Source organism: Hemibagrus wyckioides, linkage group LG06 (assembly GCF_019097595.1).
Source record: "Hemibagrus wyckioides isolate EC202008001 linkage group LG06, SWU_Hwy_1.0, whole genome shotgun sequence".
Taxonomy (NCBI): Eukaryota; Metazoa; Chordata; class Actinopteri; order Siluriformes; family Bagridae; genus Hemibagrus; species Hemibagrus wyckioides.
The window spans coordinates 11057567-11079732 of NC_080715.1; the positions used below are offsets into that span (position 1 = coordinate 11057567).

The 22166-nt window shown below is 39.9% G+C and overlaps 1 protein-coding gene across 1 annotated transcript; it reads right to left on the reverse strand.

Moving 5' to 3' along the window:
* Positions 1 to 6113: 6113 nt before the first annotated feature.
* On the reverse strand, positions 6114 to 19283 carry xrcc5 (X-ray repair complementing defective repair in Chinese hamster cells 5). Its single transcript, XM_058393680.1, has 21 exons — positions 19149 to 19283; positions 17801 to 17914; positions 17533 to 17716; positions 17164 to 17212; positions 16963 to 17085; positions 16678 to 16860; positions 16228 to 16342; positions 15856 to 15994; positions 15535 to 15647; positions 14991 to 15053; positions 14683 to 14820; positions 14506 to 14596; positions 13644 to 13774; positions 12444 to 12640; positions 11612 to 11699; positions 11443 to 11512; positions 9863 to 9972; positions 7646 to 7742; positions 7497 to 7564; positions 7237 to 7311; positions 6114 to 7081 (listed from the first exon to the last, which is right to left on the reverse strand). The coding sequence occupies exons 1-21, from the start codon at positions 19164 to 19166 to the stop codon at positions 7067 to 7069; spliced, it is 2181 nt and encodes a 726-aa protein (XP_058249663.1). The 5' UTR covers positions 19167 to 19283; the 3' UTR covers positions 6114 to 7066.
* Positions 19284 to 22166: the final 2883 nt, after the last annotated feature.

Here is a 22166-nt window from a genome sequence, read left to right on the forward strand (position 1 = left end):
CCAAATCCCTTGACATAAACCCCACTGAAAACCTGTGAGTTGAGCTGAATAGTTAAGGTCAGAAGATAGGCTCTAGGATGCTGACAAGATTCAGTATTGTGGAAGGTCTTCAGATTCCTTACTCTGTAAAGGATCTACCAGCAGGACAAAGATACATCCACATTCAATTAAAAATGGTTCAGTGACTACAGAATCAAGCTTTTGTAGTTTATTCCCATGACATAAACCTCATCACAAAACCTGCAGAATAAACTGAAGAAATTAGTTCACAAGAGAGGACCTTGGTCCATGGAGGATATGGAGAGGTTTTGTATTGTGTAATGGTTTCAGATTCCTTACTCGGTACTTGACATTTCAGAAGGATGAGGATTCAAAAAATACCCGAATCCACACTAAAGTGATTCAGTGAATCACAGAATTAAGCTTCGGACCTGACCATCACAGTACCCAGCACTAAACCCCTTTAAAACCTGTGCTGAGAGGACCTAGGATGCTGGAGGATATGGAGCGGATTCTGTATTGAGGAGTTCTCAGAGTCTGCTCTGTATTTTCCAGTTTCATTAAGCATTCCAGGAGAAGACTCGGTTTTAAATATATTTTTATAAGGGTTTTTCATTTCCTTGCAATAGATATATTTCAGTTTCTCTCAGCGATCAAGCTAATTAAACACAGAAATACCCTACTAAGGGTGCCAATATTTCTGGAGCTGACTGTAGGTCAGATTCATTTCTCTCATGTGTCATCAACTGAGCATGTGAACTGGAGGAGGTGATAAACATCTATGGGCAAATGTCCTGCACATTACAAGGTAAAATCCAGAAATCTCAACCAAAGAAATAGCAGCAGCAGTAAATGTTTGTGTTCAGTGTCCATCACCTTTGTGGCACCATTTTCTTCATTATCAATGATTTGTGTGTGTTTTCCTCAGCAGATCCATTCATTCCTCCCCTCATCTCTCTTACACACCAACCACAAAGCTTCCCTTGAAAAATACACCTAATAATGGCTTCATACACCCCCATGATTCACCTTCCCCCATTCCATCTGTCAAATTAAAATTCAAATCAAAGGATATTAAGCATTTCCTCCTGGCTAGAGGCCCATCATCAATGCCTGAGTATTGAGTGGTCTGAATTAAATGGAGAAAAAAAAAACTACTCACCTATATCTGACCTCATCATCACTGTCGATAGCTGTGCAGTGATAAGAAGATATTGCATTAGGAGCATTGTAACTGGAAGGTTGTAGATTTTAATCTCATGACTGATAAAAAAGTCACGGTACCTCCTCAGCTTGGATGGTATGCTGTCTCGATCGGATAAAAAAAAAAAGCGGTTCAGAAATGAATAAATGTAAAATGTTCTCATCACCTGCTTTTCATGTCTCTGGGTAAAATCTGAAACCACACTTTTGCATTAACTGTTCTGTAAATCAGTGAAAATGAAGGCTGAAATAGCTTGAAGAAAATCTATGGTCTATATTTTTTTTCATATCACATTCAAAAGCTGAACGAATGAAAGAAATGTAATGTGACAGAGTGAAATACTCTGCAGAATTATTGACACCTGTAATGAAGATGAGAATAAATTAGGGCTGCAACAATAGTGTTGTTGTATCACTCAATTTTAAGGCTGTTGATATATATACTGTATATCTCCAGATTTGAACCCTATTGAAAACCTCTGGAATGTCATCAAGAGGAAGATGGATAATCACAAACCATCAAGCAAAGCTGAGCTGTTTGCTTTTTTGCAAAAAGAGTGGTATAAAGTTCCCCAACAGCAATGTGAAAAACTGGTGGAGAGCATGGAGCCAAAACGCATGCAGATCGGGGTTATTCCACCAAATACTGATTTCTTAATGTTATTTAGCCAAAGCATTAACACAATTTGTTTACAAATTATTTCATTTTGTTTTATTTGAGTTATTAAAGCTCTGCAAATACTGCATGATCTTGGGTTATTTTGATGTGTTGTCATTTCCTTTAAGTATACACTCTAAATAACAATAGTTATATTTTGAATTTAGGAGAAATATTGTCAGCAGTTCACAAAAAATGAAACAAAACTCTTCATCTCACCAATACATGAACCTGGAAGAAAAAACATAAGAAACTGAATATTTTGCACTGGTCTCTTATTTTTTTTTCCAGAGCTGTGTGTGTATATATATATATATATATATATATATATATATATATATATATATATATACACTATATTGCCAAAAGTATTCGCTCACCCATCCAAATAATCAGAATCAGGTGTTCCAATCACTTCCATGGCCACAGGTGTATAAAATCAAGCACCTAGGCATGCAGACTGTTTTTACAAACATTTGTGAAAGAATGGGTCGCTCTCAGGAGCTCAGTGAATTCCAGCGTGGAACTGTGATAGGATGCCACCTGTGCAACAAATCCAGTCGTGAAATTTCCTCGCTCCTAAATATTCCACAGTCAACTATCAGCTGTATTATAAGAACGTGGAAGTGTTTGGGAACGACAGCAACTCAGCCACGAAGTGGTAGGCCACGTAAACTGACGGAGCGGGGTCAGCGGATGCTGAGGCGCATAGTGCGAAGAGGTCGCCAACTTTCTGCAGAGTCAATCGCTACAGACCTCCAAACTTCATGTGGCCTTCAGATTAGCTCAAGAACAGTGCGCAGAGAGCTTCATGGAATGGGTTTCCATGGCCGAGCAGCTGCATCCAAGCCATACATCACCAAGTGCAATGCAAAGCGTCGGATGCAGTGGTGTAAAGCACGCCGCCACTGGACTCTAGAGCAGTGGAGACGCGTTCTCTGGAGTGACGAATCGCGCTTCTCCATCTGGCAATCTGATGGACGAGTCTGGCTTTGGCGGTTGCCAGGAGAACGGTACTTGTCTAACTGCATTGTGCCAAGTGTAAAGTTTGGTGGAGGGGGGATTATGGTGTGGGGTTGTTTTTCAGGAGCTGGGCTTGGCCCCTTAGTTCCAGTGAAAGGAACTCTGAATGCTTCAGCATACCAAGTTTGGATTTTTGTCCACATTTTGGACAATTCCATGCTCCCAACTTTGTGGGAACAGTTTGGAGCTGGCCCCTTCCTCTTCCAACATGACTGTGCACCAGTGCACAAAGCAAGGTCCATAAAGACATGGCTGACAGAGTCTGGTGTGGATGAACTTGACTGGCCTGCACAGAGTCCTGACCTCAACCCGATAGAACACCTTTGGGATGAATTAGAGCAGAGACTGAGAGCCATGCCTTCTCGTCCAACATCAGTGTGTGACCTCACAAATGCGCTTCTGGAAGAATGGTCAAAAATTCCCATAAACACACTCCTAAACCTTGTGGACAGCCTTCCCAGAAGAGTTGAAGCTGTTATAGCTGCAAAGGGTGGACCAACGTCATATTGAACCCTATGGACTAGGAATGGGATGTCACTTAAATTCATATGCGAGTCAAGGCAGGTGAGCGAATACTTTTGCCAATATAGTGTATATATAGCAACATCCCTCCAAATCGTTGAATTCAGGTGTTGTTTTTCAGGGGTTGGTCTTGGCCCCTTAGTTCCAGTGAAAGGAACTCTTAATGCTTCAGCATACCAAGACATTTTGCACAATTTCTGGCTCCCAACTTTGTGGGAACAGTTTGGGTATGACCGCTTCCTGTTCCAACATGACCACACACCAGTACACAAAGCAAGGTCCATAAAGACATGGATGAGTGAGTTTGGTGGCCTGCACAAAGTCCTGACTTCAAACTGATAAAACAACACCTTTGGGATGAATTAGAGCGGAGACTGCACACCAAACTCGCTCATCCATATCTTTATGGACCTTACTTTGTGCACTGGTGTGCAGTCATTTTGGAACAGGAAGAAGTCATGTCCAAACTGTTCCCACAATGTTGGGAGCATGAAATTGTCCAAAATGTCTTGGTATGCTGAAGCATCACCAATTATTCTTTTCGCCGGAACTAAGGGGCCGAGCCCAACCCCTGAATTCAATGATTTGGAGGAGTGTCCCAAAACTTTTGGCAATATAGTGTATTAATATATCTATGCATCGGATAATAAATTCAGACTGTATAATAAAAAAAAAGGCCATTGGACATAAAATATCCCTTATATTATCTGTGGTGCCGTAAACATTCAAACTTCATCAAGCCCACATTCCATCCTGTTAAAGAAGCTTCCTTTTTTCTTTTAAATAAAAACTCTTATCTCAGGAGAAGAATTGTTTTTAAAACTCTCTCCGAAATGTGTGCAACATCATTTCTGAGATGTAGTCAAGCTTCGAAAGCAGGACCCAAGAGCCAATGTTTAATTACTGTTACATTATTATGTTTCAATTAATGTTCTTTAATAATGTCAAATATTTTAATCAGTTGAAAATGAAATCTAAGGCACATCTTCAGGCAATGCTAATTTCTGCTTTATCAAAAATATATTGAATCAAGGCACCACTGTATCATATCAAATTTTTTTAATTTTGTACTGTTAAAACCATAGTAGAAATAATTACAAAGAACAGTATTAAATGTAAAGGGGTGCCAATTATTCTGACACGTGTGAAAATACGACATGGTCAATAGACCAATGAAAGAATCAATCTGAAAAAAAAAAAAGAGAGAGTTGGACTATAGACTGTGGTGCATAAAAGCCTATTTTTACCCAACCTCAAAGGACAGACCACAAGCCACTGTCAAGAACAGAGCACTGACTGACACATCCATGATTACACTCTGCCTGGGTGAATGGTAGTCAAGGAACATATCCAGTGATGTCAACGTGTCATGCTGCAACCCATCAGACATCAGCTGTGCACACAGCCTGCGAGGGTCATGATATAGTTCATGCAATAGATCATCTACAGACACACTCATCAATATCAGCAGACAGTCTGACAAATAAGTTCTTCGAATATTCCTTTAGGCTTGTCATAAAGCTATTTTTTTTTTCGTATTCAGCACTGACGGTGTCATAGTCATGTCGCTCTTGTAACACGACCCTAAAATCTTTTCACAACAGAGCTGCTGAATTCATAAATCTGATTTGTCAGGTGTTGAGTAATGTTCTGTAACAGCAGCTCTGACAAATTTATATTAATGCACTTGCTCTAAAGCGCCATCATTTCCATAGTAACAACTTGCAGCTTTGTAAAGGGTATACTCTGTATAACTTATGTGACAATTCAAATAAGAAAGAAAGAAAGAAAGAAAGAAAGAAAGAAAGAAAGAAAGACAGAAAGAAAGACAGAAAGAAAGAAAGAAAGAAAGAAAGAAAGAAAGAAAGAAAGAAAGAAAGAAAGAAAGAAAGAAAGAAAGAAAGAAAGAAAGAAAGACCTTGTATTGAAGAATTCTGTGAAGAGACATTTATTCACCATTTATGGAACGAGTCTCCAGTGTCAATGCTTTGCTATCACTGACAGTAGACATCCTTGGTGGTTGGGGTCAGAGCACAGGGTCAGCCATGATGCAGCACCCCTAGAGCAGGGTAGGTTGGGGGCCTTGCTCAAGGGTCGAATGGTGGCAGCTTGGTTTGCGCTGGGGCTTGAACCCCGATCTTCCAGTCAATGACCCGAAGCCTTAACCACTTAAGCTACCACCGCCCCAAAAGTTAGTGCTCTACCTTAAGGTTTTCAGCCACGGGAAGCTGCATTTCATTTCTTTAGTATATTATACTTCAAGAGATAGTAAAGTAGAGAGGCAAGTGAAGGAATGCCTGTTTATGGCTGCTATAAAAGACGTCATAAAAGGAACTTGTTTTGTGGAAGTTCCACAACAGTAAATGTACTTATAAACGGATAAAAAGTACGTCAAACTGAAACGCAATCGTTGGTAAATTGCTTTGGTATAAGAGGGGGAAAAACACTTCAGGATGTGCTGCTACAGGAAAATTCGAAGCGGTACTTCTAACTTTGCCGCATCACACCACACCACTCAGTCATTGATTATTTTTTACAGTAACCGCAAGCCCTGTCGTGTTTTACATCAAATGTAAGTAATAAAACACATCAGTGATATCTGCTCCTGTGTTTTAGACTGAACCTCCCAAGAAATTGAATCTCTTGAGTTGTCAAAATGTTTAAAACGAAACATTAATAAGATCAGGAAGTAAATAAGCTTCTGAAAAACGTATGTAAATATCCTTTGTATATATTTTATATGGTCTACAATCAGCCTTTCTCATTAGTCATACAGAAGTGTAAATGCAGATCAGAAACAGCTTGTGTATATTTATCCTGCTAATACATACATTTTCAAGAATTACAAGAATTTCCTTTGGGATCAATGTATTTAATCCTAACTTGTAACATGTGCCTGATCAAAATTGACAAAACCCCAATGAAAACCTGTCGTTTGCTGCGTTAAACAACCGACAAAATCCACAATAACGGAAGGATAGTGCTCTGGTTTAAATAGTACCATCCCACAAATCAATTTCAGTCGCAAGAACAAGAGATGAAGTTATACAGAATACAATACAGACGCAAAGCACATTAAAAAGACCAGATCTTCCCGCCAGCCATAAGTTTCACCACCCTGATAAAACTAGACATCAAAACCGGTTTACACCTTTATACCAACATACTAAAAAATGATTATACTGTCAGTTACAAAAGATATTGTTCTGTAGAAAGACAAAGATTACAGCAGGATATACTTGCAACAACCAAAAGTAGGAAAATATTGTTTACAATAATATTGTATATTTAATATTGTTCTGTAAGAAAACAATTATAAGAAAAAAATGCACCCATAATTCTCTCTGATAACATAGAAGACTGGTAGTGGTTAGTTAACATGGTCTAATTTGTGAAATCTTTGAGAAAATCTCCTATTTCTGATATGCAGAGCAAAACTGGCAGATAACGCAAATGGTTAATGTGCTAGATGAGGTAATAATAAAGTAATAATCCTGAATGCTGTTACCAACCATAAATGAGTCACAACTTTAAGTGGAACATCTTTTAATTTTGGTACATATTCCTGTGTCGTATTAAGTGCAAACATTACTGTGACCTCAGCACCGATTGGAGGCCTGGTGGAAAGGAATGAAGGCAACACTGAAGGACAGTCTAAGGTCACATCATGTCCAGCTGTTTGAAAAGAAACACAAGCATGTAAAAGATTAGCCAAGCTCACACAGAATGCTAGTGTAAATATAAATAAATAAATAAATAAATAAATAAAAAACCCATTCAGTACAGCTTCCACCCACACTGATTAATTTAGCACCAACAAGGGTACTTACCAAATCATCCACATCTCCTGCGTCGTCATGGGAAGGAGCAGCTGCCATTTCCTCTTTCTCCTCGAAAGTCAAAAACTGGTGAAAGTTATAGATTTCGGTTACAGCTAAACATACACAAGGCACAAATCTACAGCCATACACAAGAAGCCCTTTTCTTTTTAATTGTCTTTAGAGAATAACAGAATTTTATCATCTTAGCATCACTAAATTACACAAGCAGGCCGAATGACTCCATGAGACGGGTTAAGCATTTAAATCACCTGCTTTGCCTCTTGCTTGGATACTGTGCTGCTATCCACGTCATCCTTGCTGATTAGCGTAATAGAATCTGCAGGAAGAGATCTTGCATAGCATAATGTTGTCTATTCACTGGTAAAACCATATATATATAAAACCTGTACAAACACACCTGCAACGAGCAGATCCCAGAATTCCTGAAGATTCTTGTCTGGAACGCTGTCCTTCAGAGACTGCATGTAGCTGTTGAAAAGGTCTGCATTTGATTCCTGAAAAGTTGAAATGACTTCAGCACTTTAACTAGTCCACTGTTCACTAATCAACTGTGTACATGGTGTATAATCAATCCTATATGATATCTAGAGACCCAATACTGAATAAGGAGTCTGGCCTGAAATTCTGGATCAAATTCAAAACTTGTCACGTAGTTGAAAAATAGTCAAAAAAATAGAACCATTCTAAAAATAGAATTAACACTAAGGTACAAAAATAATAATAATAATAATGATAAGATAAAATAAAATAAAATACATATATGGGGCATATAGAAAAATACGGATGAAAACATAAAATATAGAAAAATCTGAATATGGTACCGGAATACAGTGATCAGGTCTGTATGTAATACAGGGACGTGGTATGAATGGAATGAATGTGAATATAGAATGTTTATATGTTAAAGTGCAAAAATGTGCATGTAGTGCCACTGTATTTTTGTGCAAAGGTCAGGCTGAGGTAGTAGGTGTTCTGACATGAGTCCAGAAAAACTCAAAGCTCTAGGCGTTCTCTTGGATGAGGGCCCGAATGGCTTGAGGGAAGAAAGCTCCTCCTCATTTTCTCTGCATTTGCCTTCAAGGAGCAGAAGCGCTTCCCTGATTGCAACAGAGAAATGAGTCCATTGCTGAGATGACGGAGGTCCTTCCTGTCCTTGATCCAGCACTGCTTGCTGTAGGATCAGTATCAAGCTAGATATACAGTCTACAATCTAACTAAAGATGTCAGACCTGTAATGTGTCCTATGGGAAAACTAAGGACCTTTTAGTCACTCAGTTAATAAGATGTAAGTATTGTATGTAAGTATTAGCTGAGAGCAATGCTTAGAGGTGCTCTTCAGCTATCTGTAGGTTATCAGTAATGAGATTGTTACTCGAGGTGTGCATGGAAGCATTTTATAATCTCACTTCTGCCTGCTGCAAAATGAAATCTGACCCTAACCCCTTCTTACACACTCACACAGTTATTATTTTGTTTATACCATACTGTTTCCAATTCTTTTACCAAACAAATTAGTAAATGTAACCCTAGCAACCTAATCTGATCCATCCAATACACTCCTGTGCTAATGAATGAGGTGTTACTTTGTAAAACAAGTTTCATATCTGATCACCCGAAAGTGCTGGGATCCTCAGTTGATGCCGACCCATAACAGTTCAATTCCTAACCTCATACCTTATTGTCTATGTGTGTATATTTTTCTGTAATGGTCTAAATGTTAAAAAGGAACAAAAGTACAAAAAAATTGATCATTGAAATTGACAGTATATTTTACTCATAAACTATGAAGTTTTTTTTTTTTTTTTTATCCCCTGATAAGGTGAGAGGCAAAGCAATTTCAATAATCTTATGCTCTGGTAAAGAAAGGCAACTTGCTTAGCATGAAGCTGAATGCAGATAATGCATACAACATATCTGTTAATCTTTTTCACACTTGGCGATGTTTACCAGAACCCAAAACCAAATGTTTCAGACTAAACTTCCAGTTTTGAAAGCCCCCTTAGTCACCAGGGTTTTAAATACAGCCCCTGAGTGTTTCTGAAAAGGATAGGAATGATGTTTTAGTTACTTAGCTGATGTCAGAAACATCAAAATTCATTTTAGATGTTTCACACACTCTCAAGCATCAACTATCCTTGTAGACCTTTATGATAAAAAAAAAGTGCTGTATTAATGATTATCTGGGATTAACACATATTAGTACATTTCAGTGCACAGTCATTCACACAGCTCTGTAAACAAATGCCTAAAATGCCCACGAGTGCTTTGTCAGAAGACTCAACAGGTGTTCAGTACACTCGAAATGAGAATTCTTGTGACTCATCCGAAGCGACTCATCTGCCGTTTGCAACTATCAGTGCTTGTTGTTGTATTGAGAACACTTAAAATTTCATTCTGTGCAATCGCTAATGATTACCTTCCCCCTCACCTGACTGATAAGAGCATGAATGACGTAAGACAGTAAACACTCCAGATGTGTCGAGTGGGGATCTTAGTCTAAAAATGACACACTTAGCGAAACTAACTCTGTTAGCCCGCTAGAAAAGCTACGGACTGACAATATTGATTGTAAAGTGAAACCTAACTGAATATTGAGCCTTGATTGAGCATTCACCTTAATGGACTGCTCTCTGAAGGCCTGGATACATGTGATGGTCTTCATGTAATAGTCGGTGCTCCTGTTGCCCAGCAACTGCTCCATCCTGTGGGTGAGCTGCTTGCATGCTGTTGTAAGGACCGAAACCAAAACGAGTCAGTGGGACAGTAAAGCATGGACATGCAGGAATGTTGCAAAACTGTGACAAAGGTGGCAAAAGCAATTATATCAACAGACATGTGAAGGTGATCAGCTGAGGGACATTTCTGCAGATACAATGGAAACTGGAAACACCAGAGTACACTCAGAAACTAGCCGATCCATGGCGTATTAAAGTGTTGTGAATGCTTGTTTCTGACTGGATGAGTGTGACACTGAATGGAAGACGAAGGGCTTTGAGGATAAATCGGAGAGATTTATTATTGTTTGCCTAAAGCCAAAATTCAAATGATTTCAGTTTGAATAGTTTCAGTTTGAAAAAAGGCATTTTTATTTTCTCAGGTGGAAAACTGAAAACTCAAATAATGGCTCACTACATCTGTGGTAAGCTAAAAAGCATCTCTGTGAATGTGTGTATATTATATATATATATACACACACTACCAGTCAAAAGTTTGGACACCCCTTTTAATTCAATGTTTTTTGTTTAGGGATTTATTTTCTACATTCTAGAACAATACTGGAGATTTCAAAACTATTTCAAAACACACATGGACTTAAGTAATCCATATGTAATGACAACAAAAAAGTCAGTTGTTATTTTAAGACACGAAGGTCAGGTGTTCTGGAATAGTTCTTGCAAGAACAGTATTGTCAAGTGCATTTGCAGAACCCATCAAAGCTCACATGAAGACCATCCCAGTAAAGCAAGACCAAAATTTACCTCTGCTGCAGAGGAGAAGTTCATTTAGAGTTGCCAGCCTCAGAAATCACCAATTAACAGCACCTCAGATTAGAGCCGTTATGAAGGCTTTACAGAGCATCAGTAGCAGACATATCTCAATATCAACTGTTCAAACGACATTATTGTGTATTTCGGCCGCCTTCAGCATTGAAGAAATAAACATCAGGAAAGACCATGGAATTAGAAGATGTGTCCAGACTGGTAGAGTGTGTGTGTGTGTGTGTGTGTGTGTGTGTGTGTGTGTGTGTGTGTATATATATATATATATATAGAGAGAGAGAGAGAGAGAGAGAGAGAAAGAGTTGCTATTCTGCTCATTACTATATTCTTCCTGGTAGCTTAAACCAATCTGTCTATGCATGATTTTATGCACTGTTCTGTTCCCATAAGATTGACTGATTGGATTATTGCATAAACATTGCAGGCATATATGTGTTCCTAATAAAGTGGAAAGTGATTGGAATGAGTGAGTGAGTGTAAAAGAGGAATAAAACAAATTGGGAGGTGGTGTTAATGGAGGTGGAAAATACTCAATTTCAGGTTAAGAATAATAACTACACTTCACACTGGGTCGCATTACACCATTCACTGGTCATTTTCCTATTCATATATGATCTGATTCCTCAATTATAAAGAATATTCTTAAGCATAAAAAAAGATACAAGAGATTAGAAAACACCTGTTCATCTCTCACCTTGATCAAAGGGAACGGTCTTCTTTTGAACTAATGTGCAGAAGTTTTCCGCAGGGTTCACGCTTCCCACCTGCAAAGGAAAATACACGGTGGGACCATATTAGCTGTCTGGCCAATTTTGTTCTGAATCGCATGTTAAAATCCTGGAACTTATTTCATGCTTTCTCACAGAGGTAATGTTTCCTTCTGAAGTCTCTGCCAGGCTGAACTTCTCCCCTTCATCCATTTTGAACTTCTTAGCATCTGGCTCCTCAGTGCTAGTTGAAGAAACAGTGCAAGAACTTAAGCACCAGAAGTCAACTATAAGAACACATAAAGCTATTACTTGGCTATTACATATATATTATAGATATATATTACATGAAATGATGCCGATAAACCTGCACAAATATATATATATTACAGATATATAGTTGTTGTATATACTTTTTGCAAAACCAGATAAAGGGTTTCTTGGCTAAAAATTAAATTTACACTTACACACTATTGCCAAAAGTTTTTGGACATCTAGGAGTGTGTTTATGGGAATTTTTGACCATTCCTCTAGAAATGTATTTGTGAGGTCAGGCACTGGCTCACAGTCTCCGCTCTAATTCATCCCAAAGGTGTTCTATCAGGTTGAGGTCAGGACTCTCTGCAGGCCAGTCAATTTCCTCTACACCAAACTCATTCGTCCGTGTCTTTACGCACCTTAATTTGTGCACTGGTGTGCAGTCATGTTGGAACCGGAAGGGGCCATCCCCAAACTGTTCTCACAAAGGTGGGAGCATGAAATTATCCAAAATGTCTTGGAATGCTGAAGCACTCCAAGTCCAACCCAGATTCAAGAATTTGCAGTGGTGTCCCAAAACCTTTGGCAATATAGTGTATAACACTAATAAGGAGCTTCAGAGTGGACTCATTGTTATTGATTCTATCATGCCTAGCCATGCAAGCACATTCCCCAAGACTTCCCCTCCTTTCTTGCTGACCAGAGCTTTTTCTTTTTCTTTTTTTTTTACCTATTCCCAAACACATCAGCGCTGGTCTTCTGGCCCTTCTTTTGCACCACCTCCTTCAGGGTGAAGAGTTTCTTCATCTCCTGCAGAGGTGCATGGCAGCGAGCAGAGACGGCCTGGGGACGATCCAGCATCTGCTTAAGCCATGGCTCCATAGGAGGCAGGGGTTTATCTGGGTTCAGACCACGATGGTGAAGGCACTACAGAAATTAGACAATGTCTATTACATTTCTATGCAGACTTTTTTTTGGTCAATCCAAACATCCTCTTATATAATATTGCGGTCGTGTGGCCAAAGGATTTCAGGGTTATGATGTATGACAAAACCCTTTCCAGTTATCCATGCCATATTTAAATGCCTGCTAGTACATCAAAAAACATTCACTGTAAACGTTAGTCACTTGACAGCTGTCGAATTCTAAAGGTCCACCGATTCACACCTTCACTCTTCAGTGACATGTCATGTTACCGTAACAAGCATCATGATGTCACATGACATATGTAAATGCCTGGGAATTTCCTAGCGTTCAGTAGATGAGATCATACCTGTATACTCTATACCTGTACATAAGAGATGCTGCTGTAATCAAAAAGATGTTCATGTGCTCATCCCTGGACTCTTAATCACAGTATACTAACCACCCTTAATACCATGGGAATGATTTCTAATGCCACTATCAAGCTTCACATAGAGAACTTTTTAATCTGGGTCCTTTCAGTTTATTTATTTATTTTGTCACCTTTGTCTCTGGCTTGCGCATTATTGAAAATCAACACTTGAATTTCTGTGAAGCTGCTTTGTGATTATTGATAAAGCTGCTATATAAACAAAAACAATTTGAAAAGAATTGAGATGAAGCGCCGTAAATGAGATTCAAATCTGCTTTAAAGCTGTTATACAGGTTATTAAAATTTACCAGGTTTTGGTAAATGCCTTTCATTCTGTAAAGGTTATGGCTCAATTTTATCCTTCAGAAATATCAGCAGTTATTTCCTTCAGTTAAACATGAAACACTACATGAAACACTTTTGAGGCAGTAAAATGGATTGAATTCAGAAATCAGAAAAGAAAGAAGAAGAAGAAGAAAAATAGATATTCAAGACTAACCACAAGCACAGCAGTTTTGCGCTCTGCCCTCTGGCTGATTTCAGACAATATCCTGCACAAACTGAGCTTCTAAATAAGCCATGTGGATCTCTTACCTGGAAAAGTCTCTGAAACTGTGGGTTAGGGATTTTGTTGACTTTGAATATGTCCTCCATCACTCCATCTTCATCCTCCTCCACCAGCATCATAGAGCTGATGAGATTGTCCACTGCTGACAGCTGAGCCTCTGGGTAAAGAGAGACAGAACTGCATTTATAAAACAGGTTCATGACAATTCATGACAGCCAACAGAAACGATGAATGTTTCATCAGCTCCCTTCATCTTTTCTCATGTTTATAAAAACCCCATACTAAGCAACACTGGAATTTATGCATCACAACATTTTAGTTAAAGGTTATTAGAGTATAGTACTATACTATATACTATAATCGAATACTAATGCTATATCATACAGCAACATTTCTATGGCTATAAAATGCTTCAAACTGTCCGTTATTGTGATTCATCTGTTTCAGGCATGCTGATATTTACTTGCTCATTCTGAAGCCCCCACAATAGATGGAATGACCACACTTGCTTTTGTCTTTTCCAGGAAAATGTGGTGGATTAGTGGTGGTTTATTTCTTTATTTTTTATTTGTAGTATTAGTGACTGTATCTGTGGATGTGGTGTGTACTTTTGTTATACTTCACAGCAACAGTAAGAACAAATGTCTTGTTTAAGTGGTGCTACTTAACAATAAGCATGTACTACATATTTTTATTGACTAAAGAGACCATAATCTTGGCTTCTACTGGCTGCCGGAAGAAAATGCATGTCTTGTGATATATATGAATATAAAACTAGCTCAGACAGCTCAGATGACTACAATTAGGATATTCCTGACAGGCCTACTTGGTTCTAATAGCTGATTATTAGTTTAAACGGGATCCTATTTGGATCCCATGACTTCTCACCTGATGGAACAAATTTCTTGTTGTTCTCCAGTGAAGGGAACATGTACTGGCGGAGGTCCTCCATGTATGGCAACTGCACATACACCAAGCACTGAGGAGCGGAGGAAGGAAGGACAGTGACTCCAGGGTGACACACATAGCATGAGGCATATTTCTGTATGACTCAGACCCACATACCTCGTATTTGTCTTTGACGCAAGGAAAAGCTGCACCCACTTGTGGGTTGCTGCGGCGGTCATAAGCATAACGAACAATAGCCACCATCTTCAGGCTGTCCAGAGCATGAATCAGAGCGGAGAGCGCAACAGCTGCATGCTGAAAACACACACACACAGGTAATAAAACCTCTAATTTACCAACAGCATGTGGTTTTGCCAATACCTTAAATATAGTTTTATTTCTAAATAACCAAAAACCAGGCGTCTGACCTGTATCAGAAAAAATTATGCTCTAATAACAGCAGTGATATATCAAGCTACACTCACCTCATCATCTTTGGCAGCAAACACCTTAAGGACCTGTTGACCCATGAAATGATGCCGATAAACCTGCACAAAATAAATACACATTACAACAGATCCTAATATTACATAAATAAGGCACAACCACATGTGTAGCACATCTGTTCATTCAAAGGTTTTCAGCCAAACACAATAAACACTGGAGTTGATGTACTCAGAAAGTGCAGTGAATATTTACATCAGGGATGTCCAATCTTATCTACAAAGGGCTGGTGTTGGTGCAGCTTTACAATCCGTCCGAGCAGAAGCCACATCGGAGTCTAATCAAAACCCATTAAACTGGTATGGCTTCTGCTTGGTTGGAATGAAAACCTGCACCAACACTGGCGCTTTCAGGATAAGATTGGACTCCCCTGATTTAGAACATAAAAGTAGAGGATGGATTTTTTTTTTTTTACTGCTTTGAAATCAGATGTCACACTAAATGGCAGAGAACCATTGCAGAATCACTTTGTGAATTGGAACCGAATTACAGAGAAAGTGCTCCATCTAGTGTTGAGCAACTCACCAGCTCCTGCTTAGTGAAGCCAAGCACAGCAAAGCATTTTCCATCTGACTTGTACTTCATCTGCTCTTGGTCGACTTTGGAGAACGGTACAATGTCACTCCCATAACGGAAGCCTAACAGGAAGGGGAGAGAGAGAGAGAGAGAGAGAGAGAGAGAGAAAAATACATGGCTTATTTGGCTACTACTAAAATACACACTGGTTTGCAAAATATAAGCAATTATGCGAAATTACACAAAACCAATAAAACTCTGGCATCAAGACAAAGTAAAGACAAATCTTTTTAAAAAAATTCCCAAGGAATCCAAAAGGCCAACCCTCACCTTGAATGACATCATCTTTCTGCACTTCAGTCTCATTGTCATCGTTGAGGCAGTAGACTGTGTCCTTCTTTACGTCATCTTTCTGGTGACTCTCAGCATCTACTACAGACCAGGTCTTCTTAATCTTCTCCTCACACACCTTTGGAATGAAAAACACCCCAAATAGGCTTTTTAACAGTGTGTTGCACAAGTATTCACCCCTTTAACTGACCACAGGATTTTTTTTTCTGTGTCCACATAATTCTTTAAAAACATTATTTTTTTGCACACTATACAAACTGTCGCATGTGAAAATACTAGGAGACAAGGGTGTTTAAATTTATCTGAAGTTTCAGGTTTTAGTTTTACCAAAAAAGTTTAAGGAAAACTCACAGCTTTGTATCCGATGATGCGGATGGATAGGGAGCTTCCCATAGTAAGCTGACAGGGCCAAGCCATCGGTCGTCTCTCAATCCGCTTGAAGATGGACAGCTTCTCCACAGCATCACTGCGAAATAGAGAAACAAATATATCCCAAAAATGAGAGCTTATCTTATCTAGCTTATTTTCCTAGAGTGGTGTGCAGGCTTGTAGAGACCTGAGAAATTGTTTCTTTAGCATTAAATAATTATTTGCAAACTATTAGTATTATACCCTATTATATTTATTTAAATATAAAACAGTCATAATAGGCCATCAGTTTTTAAATGGGTGGGATATAACTCCAATCAAATCACTCATGATGTGAGGAAGGGCAGAAGGGTTCCTTAAATCAGGCTTGTATAAACATATTTGTGTAAATTCTGTTTTGACACGGGTCCACATGCCAAATGCCACCTGTACCTGAACACGTGGACCTCATCCAGGCCATCTTCTTCATCTAGAGAAGTCATGACCTGCCTGACCATCTCCAGCCCCTGCTTCTGTTCCCGGCTCAGACCTTTTCCACTGTGGGGTGGATGCCTCGGACCCGGTCTATCTCCATCTGCAGCACCCCCTTCATCTGCATCCACAGGGAACGGCAAACTACAAACAAACACAAACATACAAATTTATCAAAATACTAGAAGACAATTATAGAAGTACTACAATATATAAATATCATGCTATCATTTAAACATCTCTCACAAGAACTGCAAGGTGATGCCAGCTTTCTTTAAGTTCCCAATGATGATGTCCAGCTGATCTGCACAGGCTGGTGTGTTGAGGTCGGTGAGCACAGCGATGTTCAGCTTCTCGTACTTTTTCCCCCTAATCGACACATCATTTAACATTCAGAAAGTTTAAAATACGACAACATTTGCCAAGGCAAAAAAAAAATAAACGTACATGGTTTCCTTTTGGAGAAGATCCATGCATACGACAAGAGCATCAAGCCCTGGAAGCCATTAGGTCAAGGATTTGAAAGGTCTGATGTTCACTGCAAAACGCCAACAATGCTGACAAAACCCATGCATTCGCACCACATCTCTCTCTCTCTCACACACACACACACACATATATACACTACTTGTTAATATTAGTACTAGTATTATTGTGCTAATTAGTATTAGAAGGACGTGTGTGTGTGTGTGTGTGTGAGAGAGAGAGAGAGAGAATCAATGTAAAAAAAAATATATGTAAAAGGATATGTTTTACTCAATATAAAAAGATATTCGAGAGAGTTAAATGTAAAAAAAAAAATATTAAAAAGGATACAGTCAGCATGCTGACCACCAGACTGAATGTTATGCTCAACATCCTCCAGCAACTCAAAGTCAGCCATCATCAGATGTCGGTGTATGCAGATGTTCTGGTATTGGTCATCTTGAGCGAGTGGATTCTTGGTGTCGTCCGTTCCGAAAAGCACTATTCCCAACTCGTTTTTGCTTTCAGAAAAGACCTGTGATGATCATAACATCTTGCTCAGACTGTGGATGTCAGCCAAACCATGGATATTTTTAAGTAGTGAACTGAACCAACATACCTGTCGCTGGATGAATTTCTGAATGATCTTCTTAGCCTGCTGGAATGGGGCTTCCTCACCAAAGGGTGAGTTACCCATGGAGAGGCCCACATCCACGCAAAGCACCACAGCTGACTGCAGAGGGGAGAGAGGGGGAGAGTGTGCGAGCGAGAGAGAGAGAGAGAGAGAGAGAGAGAGAGAAGAGGAGTGAGAGAGAGACACAGGCAGACAGACAGACAGACAAACAGACAAAGGAGAGAGAGAAAGAGAGAGAGAGAGAGAGAGACACAGGCAGACAGACAGACAGACAGACAAACAGACAAAGGAGAGAGAGAGAGAGAGAGAGAGAGAGAGAGAGAGAGACAGACAGACAGAAGTGAGAGAGAAAGACAGAGAGACAAGGGGGGGCAGACAGACAAACAAACAAAAAAAGGAGAGAGAGAGAGAGAGAGACAGACAGACAGAGAGACAGACAGACAGACAGACAGAGGAGGAGAGAGAGACAGACACACAGACAAACAGACAGAGGAGGAGAGAGAGAGAGAGACAGACAAACAGACAGACAGACAGAGGAGGAGAGAGAGAGAGAGACAGACAAACAGACAGACAGACAGAGGAGGAGAGAGAGAGAGAGAGAGAGAGAGACAGACAGACAGACAGACAGACAGAGGAGGAAGAGAGAGAGAGAGACAGACAGACAGACAGAGGAGGAAGAGAGAGAGAGAGAGAGAGACAGACAGACAGACAGAGGAGGAAGAGAGAGAGAGAGAGAGAGAGAGAGACAGACAGACAGACAGAGGAGGAAGAGAGAGAGAGACGAGGGGGGGACAGAGACAGACAGACAGAGAGAGAAGAACAGAGTAAACAGTGTAAAAATCTGTAATCTATGAATTCAGCTTACAAACAGACTGAAAGTGGATTTCGGAGCAGAGTGACTAAGGGCAAAAACAACAGATTATAAATATATCTGCCTTCTGTAAACATCTCTTATAGCTGAAATTCAACACATGTTCTTCTATGGCTTAGATGAATGCAGTAGCATTCAGTATTTTAATAACGTTAAACACAATCTCAGCAGATTAATGTTAGCGGAAATAGATTATATATCATCATACCTACTTTGTATACAATCTGAATATTTATATTTTGTTACTTTTCACTTTTATTCATTTCCGCTTTAACGACACTCCGCCTTGTAACTCGGCACTCATTCAGACTTGCCCAAACAAGTAGCTAGGAGTACCGGCAAACTTTCTTGTCATTACCGTAAAAATTAAACAGTATTGATGCAGTTTTGTTAATTTTCACACACACACACATGCACTTTAATATCTCACTTTTATTTTTATATATATATACTTTATTTTACCTTGGATGCTCGCGCCATCTCGATGGTTTCACACTGTTATGAGTCCGGAGAGAACATACAGAAGCGTTACATATTGTTCCGACCGAAATGATTCCGGTCGCCATTCAAGCACAAAAATCCTTCGAGTTTGTGAAGCTTTTGATGGACATGTCATAACACACATTGTAAAGACAGACACATTATGAAAGTAGTTATATTCTGTACACTTAAAACTACACTAAAAGGCTGTGTTGATATTATTGTACCACATCAGGCATAATACATAATGAGAATAAAACTATACAATAACAATAATATTCATCTTTGGGGCAGGGTCACAGTAGATCTAAAGCAGTACAGTAGTTGTGTTTATTTGTCACATATACGTTACTGGACAGTGAAATCCTTTCTTCACATATCCCATCCCTGGAAGGTTGGGGGTCAGAGGGCAGGAGCAGCCATGATGCAGCACCCCCTGGAGGGGTTGAGGGGCTTGCTCAACGGCCCAACAGCAGCAGATTGACAGTGCTGGGGCTTGAACCCTATAATCTTCCAATCAACAACCCAGCACCTTAACCACTTGAGCTACCACCACCCTGAACTGGGAACACTATATCGATACTGGGAACACTGGGTGTAACCTGGATGGGATGCCAGTCTATTGCTGGGCAGCTTGCTATACTGACATTCACACAGTCATTCAAGAGGAAATTTATAGTAACTAGTTTAGAGTAACCAATCCACTTCCTGGCATTTGCTTAGGGAGGTGGGCAGAAAATACAGAGGAAACCCCTCCATAACATGTTTAGTTAATAATAACATGTTTCTAAGTTTAACATGTTGAACTCAGAGCTCAGGATCAAACTTGGGAACCTGGAGCTGTGAGACAGCAATGCTACCTGCTGTGTCTCCATGGTGCCCTAAAACAACACTGAAATACAAAGGTATAATCTGCTAATAATCACAGTAAGGTTTAATTAGTGAATTATAAAGTATGCACAACTACTCTCACAACTGTTATCTGTAAACAATACAATATACACAATACACACAACATTTTTTATACAGTACGGTGCAAAAGTCTTAGACGCATGCAAATAACTGATGCAAAGAAAAGACAGTGAAATACAACATTTAAAAAAAAGTACTATTAAGAACAGTAAACATAAATAAACTAAACAAAGTCAGTATTTGGTGTGAAAGCCCTTTCTTCTTCTTCTTCTTTCAGCTTTTCCCTTCAGGGGTCGCCACAGCAAATCATCTCTCTCCACCTATCCCTACCTTCTGCATCCTCAACACTTGCACCCACTAGCTTCATATCCTCATTTATTACATCCATATACCTCCTCTTTGGCCTTCCTCTTTGCCTCCTGCCTGGCAGCTCCATGTCCAACATTCTCCTACCAATATACTCACTCTCCCTCATGTCCAAACCATCTTAACCTGGCCTCTCTAAAACATCCAGCATGAGCTGTCCCTCTGATGTACTCGTTCCTAATCCTGTCCAACCGTGTCACTTCCTGTCCAACCTGGTCACTCCCAAAGAGAACCATACTTCTTGGCTAACCTCTTCTTCTGAATACTATCCTGAACGTCCTCATTCCACCACCAAGTTTCTTTATCTTCTCTCCTCCTTCCAGATGACACACCCAGCACCTTTCTTCCTGTCTCCATGATCACTTCTGCTGTAGTTTCCCAGTCATCTGGCAGCACTACCTGACCACCCAGAGCCTGCCTCAACTTCTGTCTAAATTCCTCACAACATTCCTCCTTTTTCAGCTTCCACCACTTGGTTTTTTTCTCTATCTCTATCTTTGACCTCTGCTTACAGACCATCAGAGTCATCCTACACACCACCATCCCATGCTGTCTGGCTACACTCTCTCCTACTACCACTTTACAGTCACTAATCTCTTTCAGATTGCCTCTTCTACATAGGATGTAGTCCTGTGTGCTCCTACCTCCACTCTTGTAAGCCACTCTATGCTCCTCCCTCTTTTGAAAACAAGTGTTAACCACAACAATGTCCATCCTCCTAGCAAAGTCCACTACCATCTGTCCTTCAAGGTTCCTTTCCTTAACTCCTGCAACATCTTCAACTCTGCTACCTCCAGCTCTGACTCCTGTCTCTTCCTCTAAACCATACAGCATGGCACTGTCTTGTACACCTTCCCCTTGATTTTGTTGATATTTTTCTATCACACAGAACTCCTGACACTTTTCTCCACCCATTCCAACCTGCCTGCACTTGCTTCTTTACCTCTTTCCCACACTCTCCATTACTCTGGATTGTTGACCCCAAGTACTTAAACTCCTGTACCTGTACTCCTGTTCTTCACCTCTTCACCCTGTAATATTACTGTTCCACTTCCCTCTTTTTCATTCACACACATGTACTCAGTCTTACTACGACTGCCTTTCATTCCTCTTCTCTCCAGCGCAAACCTCCACCTCTCCAGCTACCCTTCCACCTGGTCTCCTGTACACACAGTACATCCACCTTCCGTCTCTCCATCATATCAGCCAGTCCTCTACCTTTCCCTGTCATAGTACCAACATTCAGAGTTCCTATTCTCAGTCCTATGCTCTTACCTTTCCTCTTCTCTCTCTGTCTGCACACTCTCCTCCCTCCTCTACTTCTTCGACCAACAGTAGCCCAATTTCCACCGGCGGCCTGTAGGTCAACGGCGCCGATGGCGGTCGTTGTTAACCCGGGCCTCGACCGATCCGGTATGAAATTTAGAGTCCTGACGATTCACATGATTAAATTTTAGATTTTGCTTGTGCAAAAACGTCAGAATAGCGTGCTAGTAAAATCGTTTGATAGTTTAAACTAGCATGGCTATAAAACGAATGTAAACCATAAAATTTCATGATAACGAAGAACTGCAATGTTACACAAGCGTAACCCTGTCTACAGATAAACATCCAGAACTACCGCTGCGATGCGACTGCGAACATACCTCGTGTTATACGGTATGTTAGTACGAATAGTACAGAACTGACACTGACAGATACTATATCAGCACTATATCACAA

Excerpts from the sequence above, each read along its gene's own strand:
- xrcc5 (XM_058393680.1), bottom strand. Across the intron at positions 16,861-16,962 it reads GGCATCACCTTGCAGTTCTT|TTTGCCGTTCCCTGTGGATG; the intron begins GTGAGAGATGTT and ends GTTTGTTTGTAG. Across the intron at positions 7,743-9,862 it reads TCAGAGAGCAGTCCATTAAG|GAATCAAATGCAGACCTTTT; the intron begins GTGAATGCTCAA and ends TCAACTTTTCAG.